Source organism: Malassezia pachydermatis, assembly GCF_001278385.1.
Source record: "Malassezia pachydermatis strain CBS 1879 chromosome Unknown scaffold2, whole genome shotgun sequence".
Classification (NCBI taxonomy): domain Eukaryota; kingdom Fungi; phylum Basidiomycota; class Malasseziomycetes; order Malasseziales; family Malasseziaceae; genus Malassezia; species Malassezia pachydermatis.
Window position 1 is genome coordinate 753,218 of NW_017253139.1, and position 13,485 is coordinate 766,702.

The 13,485-nt window shown below is 55.2% G+C and overlaps 9 protein-coding genes across 9 annotated transcripts; 3 read left to right on the forward strand and 6 right to left on the reverse strand.

Annotated features, from left to right (window-relative positions):
* Window positions 1-57: 57 nt before the first annotated feature.
* Malapachy_2442 (tpr-like protein) lies at window positions 58-2,423 on the reverse strand (the record flags this gene model as incomplete). The annotated part of the gene is made up of 4 exons (XM_018136931.1): window positions 58-142; window positions 172-296; window positions 327-1,831; window positions 1,862-2,423. The coding sequence occupies 4 exons, from the start codon at window positions 2,421-2,423 to the stop codon at window positions 58-60; spliced, it is 2,277 nt and encodes a 758-aa protein (XP_017993323.1).
* Window positions 2,424-2,540: 117 nt separating this feature from the next.
* Window positions 2,541-4,410, reverse strand: Malapachy_2430 (wd40 repeat-like protein; the record flags this gene model as incomplete). Its single annotated transcript, XM_018136919.1, has 3 exons — window positions 2,541-2,564; window positions 2,594-2,741; window positions 2,765-4,410. 3 exons carry the CDS (start codon window positions 4,408-4,410, stop codon window positions 2,541-2,543), a joined length of 1,818 nt encoding a protein of 605 aa, XP_017993100.1.
* Window positions 4,411-4,527: 117 nt separating this feature from the next.
* Window positions 4,528-5,586, forward strand: Malapachy_2453 (thiamin pyrophosphokinase-related protein; the record flags this gene model as incomplete). The annotated part of the gene is made up of 6 exons (XM_018136942.1): window positions 4,528-4,819; window positions 4,846-4,970; window positions 5,000-5,055; window positions 5,088-5,279; window positions 5,306-5,448; window positions 5,477-5,586. 6 exons carry the CDS (start codon window positions 4,528-4,530, stop codon window positions 5,584-5,586), a joined length of 918 nt encoding a protein of 305 aa, XP_017992990.1.
* A 189-nt stretch (window positions 5,587-5,775) lies between these two features.
* Malapachy_2439 (ribosomal protein l39e) lies at window positions 5,776-6,027 on the reverse strand (the record flags this gene model as incomplete). Its single annotated transcript, XM_018136928.1, has 3 exons — window positions 5,776-5,869; window positions 5,915-5,973; window positions 6,025-6,027. The coding sequence occupies 3 exons, from the start codon at window positions 6,025-6,027 to the stop codon at window positions 5,776-5,778; spliced, it is 156 nt and encodes a 51-aa protein (XP_017993109.1).
* Window positions 6,028-6,273: 246 nt separating this feature from the next.
* On the forward strand, window positions 6,274-7,147 carry Malapachy_2414 (hypothetical protein; the record flags this gene model as incomplete). Its single annotated transcript, XM_018136904.1, has 2 exons — window positions 6,274-7,047; window positions 7,139-7,147. The coding sequence occupies 2 exons, from the start codon at window positions 6,274-6,276 to the stop codon at window positions 7,145-7,147; spliced, it is 783 nt and encodes a 260-aa protein (XP_017992803.1).
* Window positions 7,148-7,186: 39 nt separating this feature from the next.
* Window positions 7,187-9,281, reverse strand: Malapachy_2462 (ku70-like protein; the record flags this gene model as incomplete). Its single annotated transcript, XM_018136951.1, has 6 exons — window positions 7,187-7,294; window positions 7,323-7,472; window positions 7,503-8,639; window positions 8,670-8,999; window positions 9,028-9,207; window positions 9,234-9,281. 6 exons carry the CDS (start codon window positions 9,279-9,281, stop codon window positions 7,187-7,189), a joined length of 1,953 nt encoding a protein of 650 aa, XP_017992948.1.
* Window positions 9,282-9,414: 133 nt separating this feature from the next.
* Malapachy_2454 (dna polymerase epsilon p12 subunit (dna polymerase epsilon subunit 4)) lies at window positions 9,415-10,194 on the forward strand (the record flags this gene model as incomplete). Its single annotated transcript, XM_018136943.1, has 4 exons — window positions 9,415-9,636; window positions 9,670-9,729; window positions 9,761-9,845; window positions 9,881-10,194. 4 exons carry the CDS (start codon window positions 9,415-9,417, stop codon window positions 10,192-10,194), a joined length of 681 nt encoding a protein of 226 aa, XP_017992991.1.
* A 205-nt stretch (window positions 10,195-10,399) lies between these two features.
* On the reverse strand, window positions 10,400-12,196 carry Malapachy_2443 (sulfate adenylyltransferase; the record flags this gene model as incomplete). Its single annotated transcript, XM_018136932.1, has 3 exons — window positions 10,400-10,409; window positions 10,445-12,045; window positions 12,083-12,196. 3 exons carry the CDS (start codon window positions 12,194-12,196, stop codon window positions 10,400-10,402), a joined length of 1,725 nt encoding a protein of 574 aa, XP_017993322.1.
* Window positions 12,197-12,480: 284 nt separating this feature from the next.
* Malapachy_2445 (phosphate transport protein mir1) lies at window positions 12,481-13,461 on the reverse strand (the record flags this gene model as incomplete). The annotated part of the gene is made up of 1 exon (XM_018136934.1): window positions 12,481-13,461. The coding sequence occupies one exon, from the start codon at window positions 13,459-13,461 to the stop codon at window positions 12,481-12,483; it is 981 nt and encodes a 326-aa protein (XP_017993320.1).
* Between the last annotated feature and the right edge of the window lie 24 nt (window positions 13,462-13,485).

The following is a 13,485-nucleotide window of genomic DNA, read 5'->3' on the forward strand; positions in this document are numbered from 1 at the left end:
GATGCGACTATGACACAGCGTGAGGGAGACTTGGGCCGCTATGAAAGGGTCAGATCACTACGTTTCGGCCTGCACACCATCCAAATGGATGAGACTGATATCGCGCTCGGCACACAAACTCGCCAAATCCGGTCGTCGCATGCTGTTGAGGTCAGAGTAGGGCATACGTACAGTTCCAACGAGACGCGCAGAATCTCCCAGAGGCTATTGCTTTGCTGGCCGGGCGACTCGCTATCGTCAGACGCCATTTGCAGTGTCAAGGCTGTGTAGGCATGCTCAGCCGCTTCGCGGTACATCTGTTTTGGTTAGTTGTATTTCATACATACTTTGAGGTTCAAGCATGAAATGCTCACGTTGAAATGGCAGCGGGCAAAGTCAGGGCGCAGATTGAGAGCCTGCTGGTAGTACTCCAAGCTCTCCTGCGAGCGCCCGGAATTGCTCAGTGTCGCGCCAATACGGTTGTACAGAATCCAGTCGTCGGGACGCACACTCAGCGCAGCGCGGAAACAGTCCACTGCTTTATCGTACTCGCCTGATGCGTTGAATAACACACCCAGCGCCATTTGGATATCTGCATCGATCGGCTCGCCCGTATCAGGCACGCCCGAACGTGCCATGGCCATGAGGACATTCGCCAGACGACGGTGTCGATTGGATGACTGGTCACGCGAGCGTAAATACGCATGCACCACGCCGCGGTAGGTATCGTTGATATTGACCCAGCGCTCTAGCGCTTCCAGGGCTTCGTCACGGTCATTTTCATTGGTATAGCTCACGGCCAACGCAAGCCATGCATCTTTCAGCTTAGGATCAATGTCAAGCGCCTTGCGCAGCGCCGCAATCGCTTGCTTCTCACGCTCATTCTCCTGCTGCCGCAGGCCCAGAGAGTACCAACGCGAAGCATCTGTAGGATCAGCTTGGACAGCGGCTTCCTGCTCGAGTACATTGTCGAGCATGGACGGCGAGGTATGCGAGAGGTGCTGTCGTGTCATGTTGGCCATGTATGGGTTGGCATCATGGAACACGTACTGCGGCGCTTCGTACGGGAACGGCTGCTGAATACGGTCGGCCACTGTAGGATAAATGCCATCGGTCGTCGCTTCAAACTCGTCCCAATCCGCCTGCAGCTTATCCCACTCTGCATGCTGTGCACCTCGCTGTCCGCGACCTTGCTGTCCTTGCCAGGCACGCCCGACAAAGTCCTCGTTTTCAATCGTTTCCTCCCACGCTTGAGTAGCACCAGAGACATTAGCGCCCATTGAGGTCCACTTGTTGTATTCCTTTGCAATAAAGTCGTCGTCTTGCGGTACTTCGACAGATGGCTTCGACGACAGCAAAGCCTCATCTTCTCGCATACGCGCAGCCACATCACCACTGTCACCCATGAAGGTGGGGTGCGTCGCGGAGGCACGGGTCTGCTTCGCCGCATCTTCTTCCTGCCAAAACTCTTGAAGATCGGCCAAGGCATCGTGCTGCATCGTCTGCGCATGCCCCGTGGTCGTAGGACCAGCATTCGACGTAGCATCACGTAGCATTTGGTCCAGGTAGGCCTGGGTAGGTGGGCCCTCCGCCTTCGCCTTGCCTTTGGCGTTGGCATCGACAATGTCGGCCCCCCGCACTTCTGCCTCCCGATCACGCAGCTTACGCATGAGCCCCAGGAATTCACTCTGCTGGAACTTTTCGCTGGTATCGTTTCTGACAGCGTGAAGGAGACGCTCGGCCGTAGCGGCCAATTCATCGGCATTCATCGTATCGAGCTGCGCTTCGGTGGGCATCGCCTCTGTGGCATGTTGCGCATCGACGGCAGTGAAGGCAGAGTCCCACGACGATTCTAGTAGGCGTAAGTGAAGTGAATACGTACGACTTACGGACGCGATCGCGTCCGGTTCTGTGTGCGCAGGACGCATGGGGCGCGTCGCTGTCATCATCGGCATAGCATGCGCATGGAAAGGGCGATGCGGGAACTGTGCCATGGGCCGCTGCGGCTGCACATTGAAATGCGATGCACCCGTGCGCGCTTTTCCGGAAGAGCGAGTCGCTTGCATGAAATCCTGAGCCCAGGCCGGTGCCGTGGTGCTAGCCGTGGCGGAGGTCATCGGTGCTGATGCAGCAGAAGGCCCAGCCATGTGGCTATGGCTCGCATTCGGCGCCCAAGCCGCATGAGGATGGACATTTGGTAAGGCCTGCCGAAGCTGATCCACCTGGAACGGCGCCACTGGCTCCGCGCTAAAGAACGCCGGATCTTCGCTCAGTGGCGCACGTTGCGTACGGAACGTCGACGGACGTCCAGCCACCGCCTCAGGGCCGGGCTGAAGCGAATCGAACTGCGTACCTCGATCCTGTCCAAATCGCTTTCCAAGTTGTTGGAGTGGGTTCACAGGCCCACACTGCGCGCTACCGCCCACCAAGTCCGGCAACGACATGGTCAGCTTTACGTGCGTAGATCCGGGGATAGAGAACGCCCCTGCGGACCTTCGAAGTGGAGGCGTGTATTTCGGCCGATGTCAGTGCAGTGAGAAGCTACGGCTACACATACTACGCTAAGAGAGCGGGGTCCACGTAAACTTCGGTGAGAAGAGACGTAGGTACTTACCTCACGGACTACGCCATCCGCACCACTCGTTGCAATGGTCGTATGGTTGATCCATACGGCTGCATGCGCACCGCCAGCGTGCGCGTTTTTGTAGGCTACATGCTTCATAGGCTTGGCGACCGACCATACATACACATGTGTATCGCTGCTGTCAGTCATTATCATACGTACAGAGAAGCACTCACAGCGTACGCGCCATCAGGAGACCATCGAATCGAGTAGACTCGGCCAGTATGGAATACCCAATGCGATAGCTTCACTTGCTGGGCTTCAATATCATACACCAAAATTTTGCCATTGCTCTCGCCTACCGCCAGCAACGAGGCATCGGGCGAGAAGGCCATGGCTGTGATGGCACTGCGTCCATTCGTCAGCTCACATACACTCTCCAACGACGTAGCGTCCTTCCAACGGTACAGCTTCACACGAGATTCGTCGGTACCCACAGCAAGGTAGGTACCGGACGGCGCTACAGCGATGCACGACGCACTCGGTACACCCAGCTGCGCGAGCGACACATGCGTCGTCGTAGTACGCGTCACCAAATCAATACCTGCACTAGTAGCCACCGCTGTGGCCTTGGTGCTGACATCGACACTGCGTGGCTGTCCAGAGACGGCCCATCGTGTTTCGTCCAATTGGGAGGACGAGAGAAAACGCACAGCATCATCCAGCGCCGTGACAGCGATAGTGTCTTTATACGACGCCATACTCACGAGACTAGGCAGCGGTGCGTGTGCCGGCATACGTGTGACTTCCTCTCCGGCGTAGGTATACAAACGGCCTTCACGTGAGGCTGCCACGACGCCTTGTGGTGTCACACCCAAGCCAACGACGCCCATCTCAGGCGCGACCAGGGCATGCACGAGCTGCAATGACTCGCTCACCTCAAAACAGCGTAAAGTCCCACCGAAACTCAACGCCACCAACGCCTCTTGTGTCCATGTCAGGCCGACTTGCTGAGCATGCACGCGATCCGATTCGTCCGACTGCCAGGCGGTAAGGAGACGACGACCTGCCACATCCCATACGCGAATGTAGCCGTCCGCTCCTGCAGAGGCCAACAAAGAAGAATCTGGTGCATACGAGATGGCGAAGATGGTGCCTTGGTGCGCGGAAGGAGTCGCTTCGTCACGCAGTTCGCCGATATTGTCCCCACTGGTACCGTCGTAAACAAACAAACGACCATCCGCCCCGGCCGACGCAAACGTCGCACCATTCGGGGCATAGGCCACATCCTGGACAAAGCGGGTATGGTTCGTGAGCGTGCGCGCGTACTTGAACGGCACACCTGTGTAAAACAAGACATGGTTGTCATCAGCCGCACTCACCGCACGGAACGGACGTTGGGCACGCACAGCTACGGCATTGACAGGCTTGCTGTGCCCACTAAGCTCGCCCACACTCGAGCCTGTGTCAAAGAGAAAGGCATGGGCATATTTCTCACGACCTTCACCGACGACTAACAACCGCTTGCTTTCGCCGTCCCACGTCAAGTCATTGATGCGCCCTTGCAAGGCTTGGACTTCGAGCTTGAGCATCTGCTCGCTACCTGCGACATCCCAAATCCGTACTTTGCCAGATACATCGCCACTAGCGACGTAGAACCCGCTAGGGCTCATACGTGCGACTGTGACAGGATGTGCATGCTGAGCATACAAGACCGTGTTACGTGGCTGCTTCATATCGCGAAGAACAACGGTACGGCCTTGGGCATAGAGGATACGGTCGCCAGTAGGACTTGCCCCCAGCTTTGTGCTGCGCGCACGCACGTTGGAAGGGTTGGGTCCGTACGTACTTACCAGTGACAACGACATGATGGTGGCGGTGTGTTGCACGATGGACTGTGCGCGCAGTCTCACCACGTGGAGGACCCAGCGAGCACCCCCTCCAAGCAACACCACATCGAGAGGTGGAGGCGATCTCGTGCTACGATGGTGTTGAACAGCTTACTGGATGTGGCCTACACGTGCCAAAACGACGATCCATGGACGGATGCATCGCTGTACTCGTTCCTATGTGATGGCGTACAGATTGGGTTTGTCCCGCAGAGCGTTTGGGACGCCGTGCAAGATTGTATCAAGACAGTACAGGCACCGCTGCAATGCGAGGGACGGACCATGACGTTTGCACCCACATGCTCGACCAAGGATGCGCGGACAGAGGCCATTAACCAAGTAGCACAATGGTTGCGTGAACAACGCCGTTTCCCGGATCCATTGGATGGTACGTTTTTATCTTGCTCATGGTAGGCTGGCGAAATGAACAGTACGGTATCTATAGCCTAGGGCCTGCCCAACGCCCCATCATCGCGTTTACGTTGGAGCGCTCGGCGTGTGCGCTCTTTGGCTTTGCTACGTATGGCGTACATTTGACGGTAGGTCCAGGGAAGGCGGCTGACACTAGGCGTATACGCCTGACCATCGTATCTGGGTCCCTAAACGTGCGGCCAACAAAGCCACGTATGTATATTAGATGGTGGCTCACATGTTAGGTGGCCGGGGTACTATGACAACTCCGTGGCCGGCGGCATCACGGCTGGTGAGATGCCATTCGAGACGATGGTCCGCGAATGCGAAGAAGAAGCCGGTCTCGACGCAGCCTTGGTGCGCGCACATACACACACCGCAAGCGTCATTACCTACTTCTACAAGACACCGCTAGGCTGGCGCCAGCCCGAGATGCAGTACGTGCGACGAAGACTGACAATAGATACATCTACGACTTGGCCCTCCCATCCAACGATATTCAGCTAGCGCCATCGGATGGCGAGGCTGAGTCGTTTGAACTCATGGACAAAGATACGATTCTGCAACGCATGTTCGCCGGTGAATTCAAGCCCAACTGTACATTGGGTAGGTCGACACACTCACTGACACATAGTCCTCCTAGACTTTTTCATTCGGCACGGATGGCTTACACCCGAGAACGAAAAGGACTACTCTGCCATAGCAGCCCTGCTTCACACACCACTGCGTGTTCCCACGCCATAATCATGCAGCAATAAATGCATATATTTTGGATTCAAGTAGATAAGAACAACGATATGGTAGCTCCTGCTCTACTCATCAAGAGAAAAAGCACCCTGTGTCATCATCATCCGACTGGAGGGCATAGGTGCCGAGGCACAGTACGCGGAATGATACATCAGTAGCAACAAAGGCACACAACGCTCTCGTCCCTTAGATCGAGAGCTTAGTGCGGCGCCAGTGGCGACGGTTCTTGTTGTACTGGATCTTGTTGTCCGTCTTCATGCGGAACCAGTTAGGGATCGAGCTGCATCATGTTAGAATACGGACATGGTACGTTGTAAGGACATACCGGTTCTGGCGCGCAGCCTTGGCGAGCTTCACCTTGGTACGGAAGGTCTTCTGCGACGGCTAGAATACTGTTAGTACACTGTTCTCACGCAGGGGCATGCGCTCACGTACCATTACGATAGAGACCAAGAGTAGGTGGCAGAAACGTCGAACACCAGCGAGCACAAGGAAGGCCCTTCTGTGTCACGTGTAAAACTAGTACACAGGGGTCACGTGGGTCACGGCCACCCAGCCGGTCGGTCGGCCCTGGGCCTGTGCGCAACCTCCACGCGTGGAGACGCCGGTGGAGAAGCCCAGCCATTGAGATCAAGCCCCGGAAAAGCACAGCGCCACGTCGTTTCCCCGCATCTCACGTCCACCATGTCGACATCATTCAAGCACCAGCCGGTACCCTCTACAGAGGTATTCAAGCCGAACCTGTTCCAGGGTAAGGTGATTCTTGTCACGGGCGGTGGCTCAGGTATTTGCTATGGCATTACCGAGGCGATGATGCGCCTGGGCTGCAAAGCGGCCATTGTGGGGCGCAAGGCCGATCGTCTCAACCAGGCGGCCGCCCAGCTCTCGAAGGACACAGGCTCAGAGTGTTTGGCTGTACCCGGTGATGTCCGCAAATTCGAGATGATGGAGGATGTCGTGAAGAAGACGGTAGAGAAGTATGGCAAGATCGACTTTGTCATTTGTGGTGCGGCTGGCAACTTTATGGCTCCGTTGCAGGGCCTCTCTTCCAATGCATTCCGTACCGTGGTAGAGATTGATCTCCTCGGTACATACAACACGGTTCGTGCGACCATGGAGGAAGTGAAGAAGGCCCATGGTACCTACTTGCACATCTCGGCGACGCTGCATTACTCGGGCTTGCCCTGGCAAGCAGCCCCGTCTGCCGCCAAGGCTGGTATCGATGTTTTGTCCAACGTCATCGCTGTGGAATTGGGACCCTTCGGCGTGCGTAGCAACTGCATTGCGCCTGGCTTGATTCTTGGTACCGAAGGCGCGGATCGTCTTGTGCCCAAGGGCGGTGAAGATATGGTGGAAGCGTTTATTCCGCTGCAGCGCGCTGGACACCGCACGGACATTGCGAATGCCGGTGTGTTCTTGTTTAGCGACGCAGCGAACTGGCTCACTGGCCAGGTGATTGTACGTATAGACATGTGTGGACTAACTCTGTATAGGCTGTCGACGGCGGTCATATGCATTTCCGTGGGCCATGGCTGCCATACCCGGATAGCTCACTTAACCCAGGCTCCTTTAAGTCGTTGTTCCCGGACCTGCGTCTTTAGTGTGTAGAAAAGTAAGTTTGGAGCTCAGCAATCAAATCCGCTTTGCGACCAAACTTGGGCAATGCTAGTTGCGCACACGCATTCTGCAATTCAGGGCGTCGAAGCTGCGTGTGAATTGTGAAGTGTACATACCTGGTGCAATGTACCGTCTTTGTGCATCTGCCGGAGTACGGCTTCGGGGATCGATGCCGTCTTGGCCGAGTTCATATCGCTGCTGCTTCCCTGTGTGCGTGGATCCGCTTCAATAGCATCGTTCCAGGCCTGGATGGCATCGTGGGCACGCTGTGATGTTAGCAAACGATGTATACATACATGCTCAATTAAGTCGTACTGAGGCAGCGTGGTATCTTCGAAAAAGGGAGCAGGTGTGCCAAACGCTTCAGCCATTAATAGACCATAGTGGTAGGTCAAGGCAGGGTTCGAGAATACATCTGGATTGAATGGATCTTTCCGGTGGAAGGTATCAATAAGGCGGCTCGCCATGGTGATTTCGTCCTTGCTCGCTGTGAGTGTCCGAGCTTCAGGCGGCTCACGAATATCGTCCATGTACGGCATGACGATTAAATTCAGGCCGGGTGGTACAAGCTGATGCCCCTCTTCGTCAAGTTCTTCTGCCTGGGGAAGTAGGATGGCAAACGTAGGGATGACATTGTCACGCGACATGAATAAAGTCAGCGCCACCTTATTTTTGGACAACATGGATTGAAGCAACGCAGCAAACACACGCTTACTCCCAGGTTGCTCCAAGTCGGAAGGGTATAAAAAGTACGAGTGCTTCAAATTCTCGTAAAAGTGAAGAGTCGATCGATCTTTAAAGCCAAGCAGGCGCAAGCTGGGGATGCACCCAAACTGTCGGAGTGACTTGATTTCATCGTTGGTAAACGCGACATGAGAACGTGGCGAATTGTCCTTGCTCACATCATACACTTGCTCCATATCAGATGGCTGGACAACGTCGCCTGTATCCGCACGACGCCATTGCGTGATGTTTGTCACTTCGTATAAATCATTGGGATCTTCTCGACCGAACGAGGAGACTTTAACAGGCAAATCAGGCGTAGCTTCCGAAATAAGACTGTAGCCCTTGACATGTATGCGCCACTGCGATGAGCCCGGGGTTTTGAAATGTGAGTGTTCTTCCTCTGAAGAGGGAGCTGGTTTGGACAATGGCCCTAAATCCATCGTCAAATCAAACACTACGCGCTTAGGCATTTCTCGGCCGCTCAGCTGCTCATCCAGCTCCGCCAGTTTCATGGTCGAGTCCCACACAGCGCGCTTGGACACATTTTGGTCTTGCATTTGCCGTAACCGCCATGGTCGGAGTGTGTCATCCAACAAACCATCATCATACACGCCTAGAATTTCCGCATAAAAAGTATTGATGTGGAAGGCTTCCGTGGCTGAGCTCATAAAGAAAGGCTCCAAATCAATACCACGGCGATAATAGTCCTGCATGTGAGTCGAGACGAACGAACGCACCTTAACGCGATCTACACACGCTTTTTGAATGATTCGCTTGTTTTTTCCAGGATGCGGATCATCTTGGTTTGTGATAAAGAAAACGCGGCGTGTACTGGCTTTGGCCGATGTACTAAGTAAGTGCATGGCGTTGGATAAAACGTGCTCCACGGATATTTGAGTGCTGCATGGCTTCATTCGCTCTTCCAACACAGATGGATCGCTTTCGATACGGCGAAGTAATTCTCGTAGCTGAAAGGTCGTAGGGACGTCCACCTGCTTGATGGCAGTGTATTCCACTGTGTTCGGCCAAAACCCACTCTTGCTTTTGGTCAACATACGTGAGTCCGCCTAATGTGAGCTGTGCTCAAGTACGTACTGTATTCCATAATAAGATTCCAATATGATCTTTCGGCGAATTGACCAGCTTGATCTCCATGAGACGCAATGCCGCCTGCAAGGCAACGACCAGCGGAGGCAGCCCATGCTCGCTATCTTTAACATGCATATGTGTTCCACAATCGATTGCAAACAGGACAACATCCCTGTGAAGATATGTCTGCGGTTAGCATTAAAAGTACCCACCTCCCATGGCGACGCATGGGATTCCCCCTCGCCCTTGTCGTGGTCCATCACAAGGCCCCTGCACGACAGGCAGTGTCAAAGTGGAGATATGGACTCTGGGCCTAGTAGGCCAGAAAATAGGAGTCCTGGGCGCAAGTCGCGTCGCGTCGCGTGAGAGCCAGGCGGGCGTCTCATCCTCACCATGTCGGCAACAGAAGAGACAATCCGACCAGTGACAGAGAGGATGGAGGAGAATCCAGTCCCTGTCCCCCAGGATACACCCACAGACCAAAGCACGCCTATGTCCACAGAGCCGACGACGGAACCTTCGACAACGTTGACGCGACGCGTGTCGCGGCCTGTCGCTCCTCCTCAAAAGGGCACGTCAGTCTTCCCCATGGCCAGGGTTTCAAAGATTATTAAGGTATGTATGCCCTTCTATGCTTACCGTATGCAGGCGGATAGTTCTGTGGATATTTGCAGTAAGGAAGCTACGTTCCTGATCAGCGTCGCAACGGTACGTGACCCAATACCCACTTACCTGTTAGGAATTGTTTGTGAAGAAGTTTGCTGAAGAAGGGTGCAATAACGCACGTTTGGATAAGCGGAAAATGATCCGTTACGATGATATGGGTATGTATGCACAGACGATCGACTAACAAGCGTAGCTAAGGCCGTGTCGCAGAATGAATACCTGGACTTTTTGCGGGAAGTCGTACCTACCGCCATCCCTCTTTCTGTGGCTATGAAACAACGTGAGGAGCGTGCCAATATGGAAGCGAACGGTGGCGAAGAAGAGAAGGAAGAGGAGGCTGACGAAGCGGAGGAGCCGGAAGAGCCGGAGGACACAGAAGAAGCCGATGAGTCCATGGCTGATTCTACGCTACTTGACAAGGATGCAAGCCCTTCACTCAATGAGCATATGGATATGGTAAACGATGGCCTTGGAGATGATCCTATGCAAGAAGAAGAGTCTAGTTAGTATGTAGCATACATGATCTTGGCAACAGGAAAAATAAAAAAGCGACAACTACAGGGTTCGAACCTGTGCGGGCGGAGCCCATGAGATTGCCCAACGAAGGTGGTTCAAGTCTCACCCATTAGACCACTCTGGCAAGTTGCCGATCACTTTCCCCTTCTCGGGAATCTGTGCCTATGAACAGTTCGAAATCTACATAGTGTTGTTCTTAAATCAAGCTGAAGAGGTTAGTGTGGTAGATGGTCAAACGTACCTGTTCGCCTCGAGCAGCAGCACAATCGAGTGTGTAATTTCGGCAATGCTCTGCTTCGACACATCGACAACGAGATCGGCATCCTTCGGCTCCTCATACACATCGTCGACACCAGTGAAGCCCTTGATCTCGCCACGGCGAGCCTTGGCATAGTTGCCACGGCGGTCCGTCTTTTCACAGTACTCCAGCGGAGTAGCAACGTGCACCAAGAAGAAGTTGCCCGAGCCACCGTTCTTGGTGATCGTCTCACGCGCAGCCTGACGGGAACGTTCGTACGGCGCAATAGGCGAAGCAATCACAGCAGCACCAGCGCGCGTCAGCTCACTGGCCACAAAGGCAATGCGCTGGATGTTCGTGTGGCGGTCTTCCGGCGAGAAGCCGAGCTCCGAAGAGAGCTCGTTGCGGACAGTGTCACCAAGGAGTAGCGACACACTGCGGCCGCCCTGCTCATGGAACTTGACCTGCAGCGCACGCGCAATCTGGTCCTTACCCGAATTGAACAGACCAGTAAGGAAGATGGTGAAACCCTGCTGGGCCTTCGGTGGGTAGCTCTCACGGAGCGTCTTCACGACGCTCTCGTAGCTGAACCAGTCAGGAATCGGCGCACCAGTGCGTAGACGACGACGAAGCTCGGTACCGCTAATGTCGAGCGTCTTGGTACCCGGCTGCACCTCATCCACAGGCTGGTACTCGTCAGTGTCCGGCAGGTAGGTCATCTGCTGGAACGGCACCATCTCAATGCCGAGCTCGTCGGCAAACTTGCGCACAAGGTCCTGCGCATCGTACGGACCGTAAAAGTCTTGGCCCTTGCTGTTCTTACCAGGGCCAGCGTGGTCACGACCGACAATAAAGTGCGACACACCGAAGTTCTTACGGATAATGGCGTGCCACACGGCCTCACGCGGACCAGCCATACGCATGGCCAGCGGGAGGAGGGCGAGCGTAGCCATACCCTTCGGGTAACGCGGCATGAGGCTCTGGTACACACGCACACGCGTGTAGTGGTCAACGTCACCAGGCTTGGTCATACCAACGACAGGGTGAATCAGAATGTTGGCCTGCAGCTGACGCGCCGCACGCACAGTAAGCTCACGGTGAGCACGGTGCATCGGGTTACGAGTCTGGAACGCGACAACCTTGCGCCACGCGACCTTCTCAAAGTGGTGACGCAGCTCAGCAGGCGTGAAGCGCAGCTCAACGTAGTCGTAGTACTGCGGCTTGGTGATAGCCTGGACGGCACCACCGACGTACACGTCCTTCACGTTGTTGTGCAGGTACGCCACAGCCGGGTGAGCCTTGTCGTCGGCACCGAGCACAAGCTCAGCCTCACGCGAATGGTCCACATCGTAGAGGTCCGACACAGTGAGAATCGCAATAGCAGCGTCGTCACGCGGGTCGCGCAGCGTCACACGCGCACCCTGCTTGAGTTGGAGCGAGTCGACCTGCTCCTTGGACACGTCAAGAGTAATGGGCATCGGGAAGAGCGAACCATCAGCCAAGCGCATGTTGGTCAAGCAGCCCTCGTAGTCAGCCTTCGACATGAAGCCTTCCAGAGGCGAGAAACCACCGGTAATAATGAGCTCCAAGTCACACAGTTGACGCTGGAGAGTTAGGATGCATGGGACAAGAGAGACATACCTCGCTGAGAACAATCTCAGGCAGAGTGTCAGCCTCCTCACGGAGCTGAGCCGAGATGTGGGCATCACGGGCAAGGAGATCCTTCAAAACACCACCGTGCGGAGGGTTGACCATTATGAAATAGTAGCTAGGCAAGCCTGACAAACGTCCCAGGGAATGCCTTGCTCCTTCCGTTCGAACGCCGCTATGCAGGCGCCCGGACCAGAACGATTGCGCCATCGAAGCCGCAGCAGCCTCCACATCACGTGCAGGACCTTGAATTAGCCAAGCATCCCTGGGCCCCGTCATGGCAAGCCGCGATCCAACGCGATGACGCGTAAAACGAAGCAGGCAAAAAGCTAGCTATATAGAGAGAAAAAGAGCATTCAGTCCAACAAGTACGGGATGCAATACTATGTTTAGGCCTTGACGACCTTGGCGATCTCGACCGAGTTGGTGGCACCCAGGGCCTGCTTGATCTGGCCGTAGATACCGAACTGGAAGGCAGTCATAGTACCGACCATGACCAGACGAGTGGTCAGACCGGTGAAGAGACCGGCCGGGCCGAGCTCCTTGGCGAACTTGAGGAGACGGCCACCAGTGGTCTCACCCGGCAGAGCCTTGGTCTTGTTGACCTTCGAGAGCAGGGTGTCGGCCGGTTGCGAGATGGTGGCAGCAGCGAAACCAGCAATCAGACCCGAGCCGAGGTTGAAGGTGGTAGCCTCAGTCGACGAGAGTTCCGACTTCTGCTTGCCGTAGGTCGAGAGAAGAGCCTCCAACACAATCTCCATGGTAGCGAACTTGGCCATGTTGTACGGCACCTGCTTGAACAGAATCGGACCGAAACCAGCGTAGAAACCGCCAAGACCCTCCTCACGGGCAATGCGGGCAAAGCCACCGATGAGACCGTTAGCGAAAGTGGGCTGCGAGACGAGACGGATACGAGTGGCCTCCAGAGGGCAGAGGGCAATGTCGGCGAAGAACTCAGCAAGAGCCGAGGCAGCAAGGTAAACACCCATGCGGTTCTCCTGGGCGGTGGACATGCCAACCTGGTCGACAATGAGCTTCTTAAACAGCTCGTAACCACCGAACTTGAAACCACCCTGCAGGAAGTAACCCATGGCAGTCGGGCCAAGACCAGTGAGCAGAGCACCGGCACCCTCGTTGGCAATGATCTGGCGGAAGCTACCAATCATACCCTTGTTGTACACGGTAGGCTCCAGCTGGATACGGGTCTTGACCACATCGATCGGAGTCATGGCACCGTGGGTGATAGAGCAGCAGAGAGCACCGGCCAGGGCGAAGCGCGAGTACAGGTCAACACCCGTCGGGGGCTTGGCGCTCTCGAGAACCGAGTGCGCAGGGTACGAAGCACCGATAAAGTTCTGGGTGAACGACATGGTCAAAGACAACACGAGAAGTGG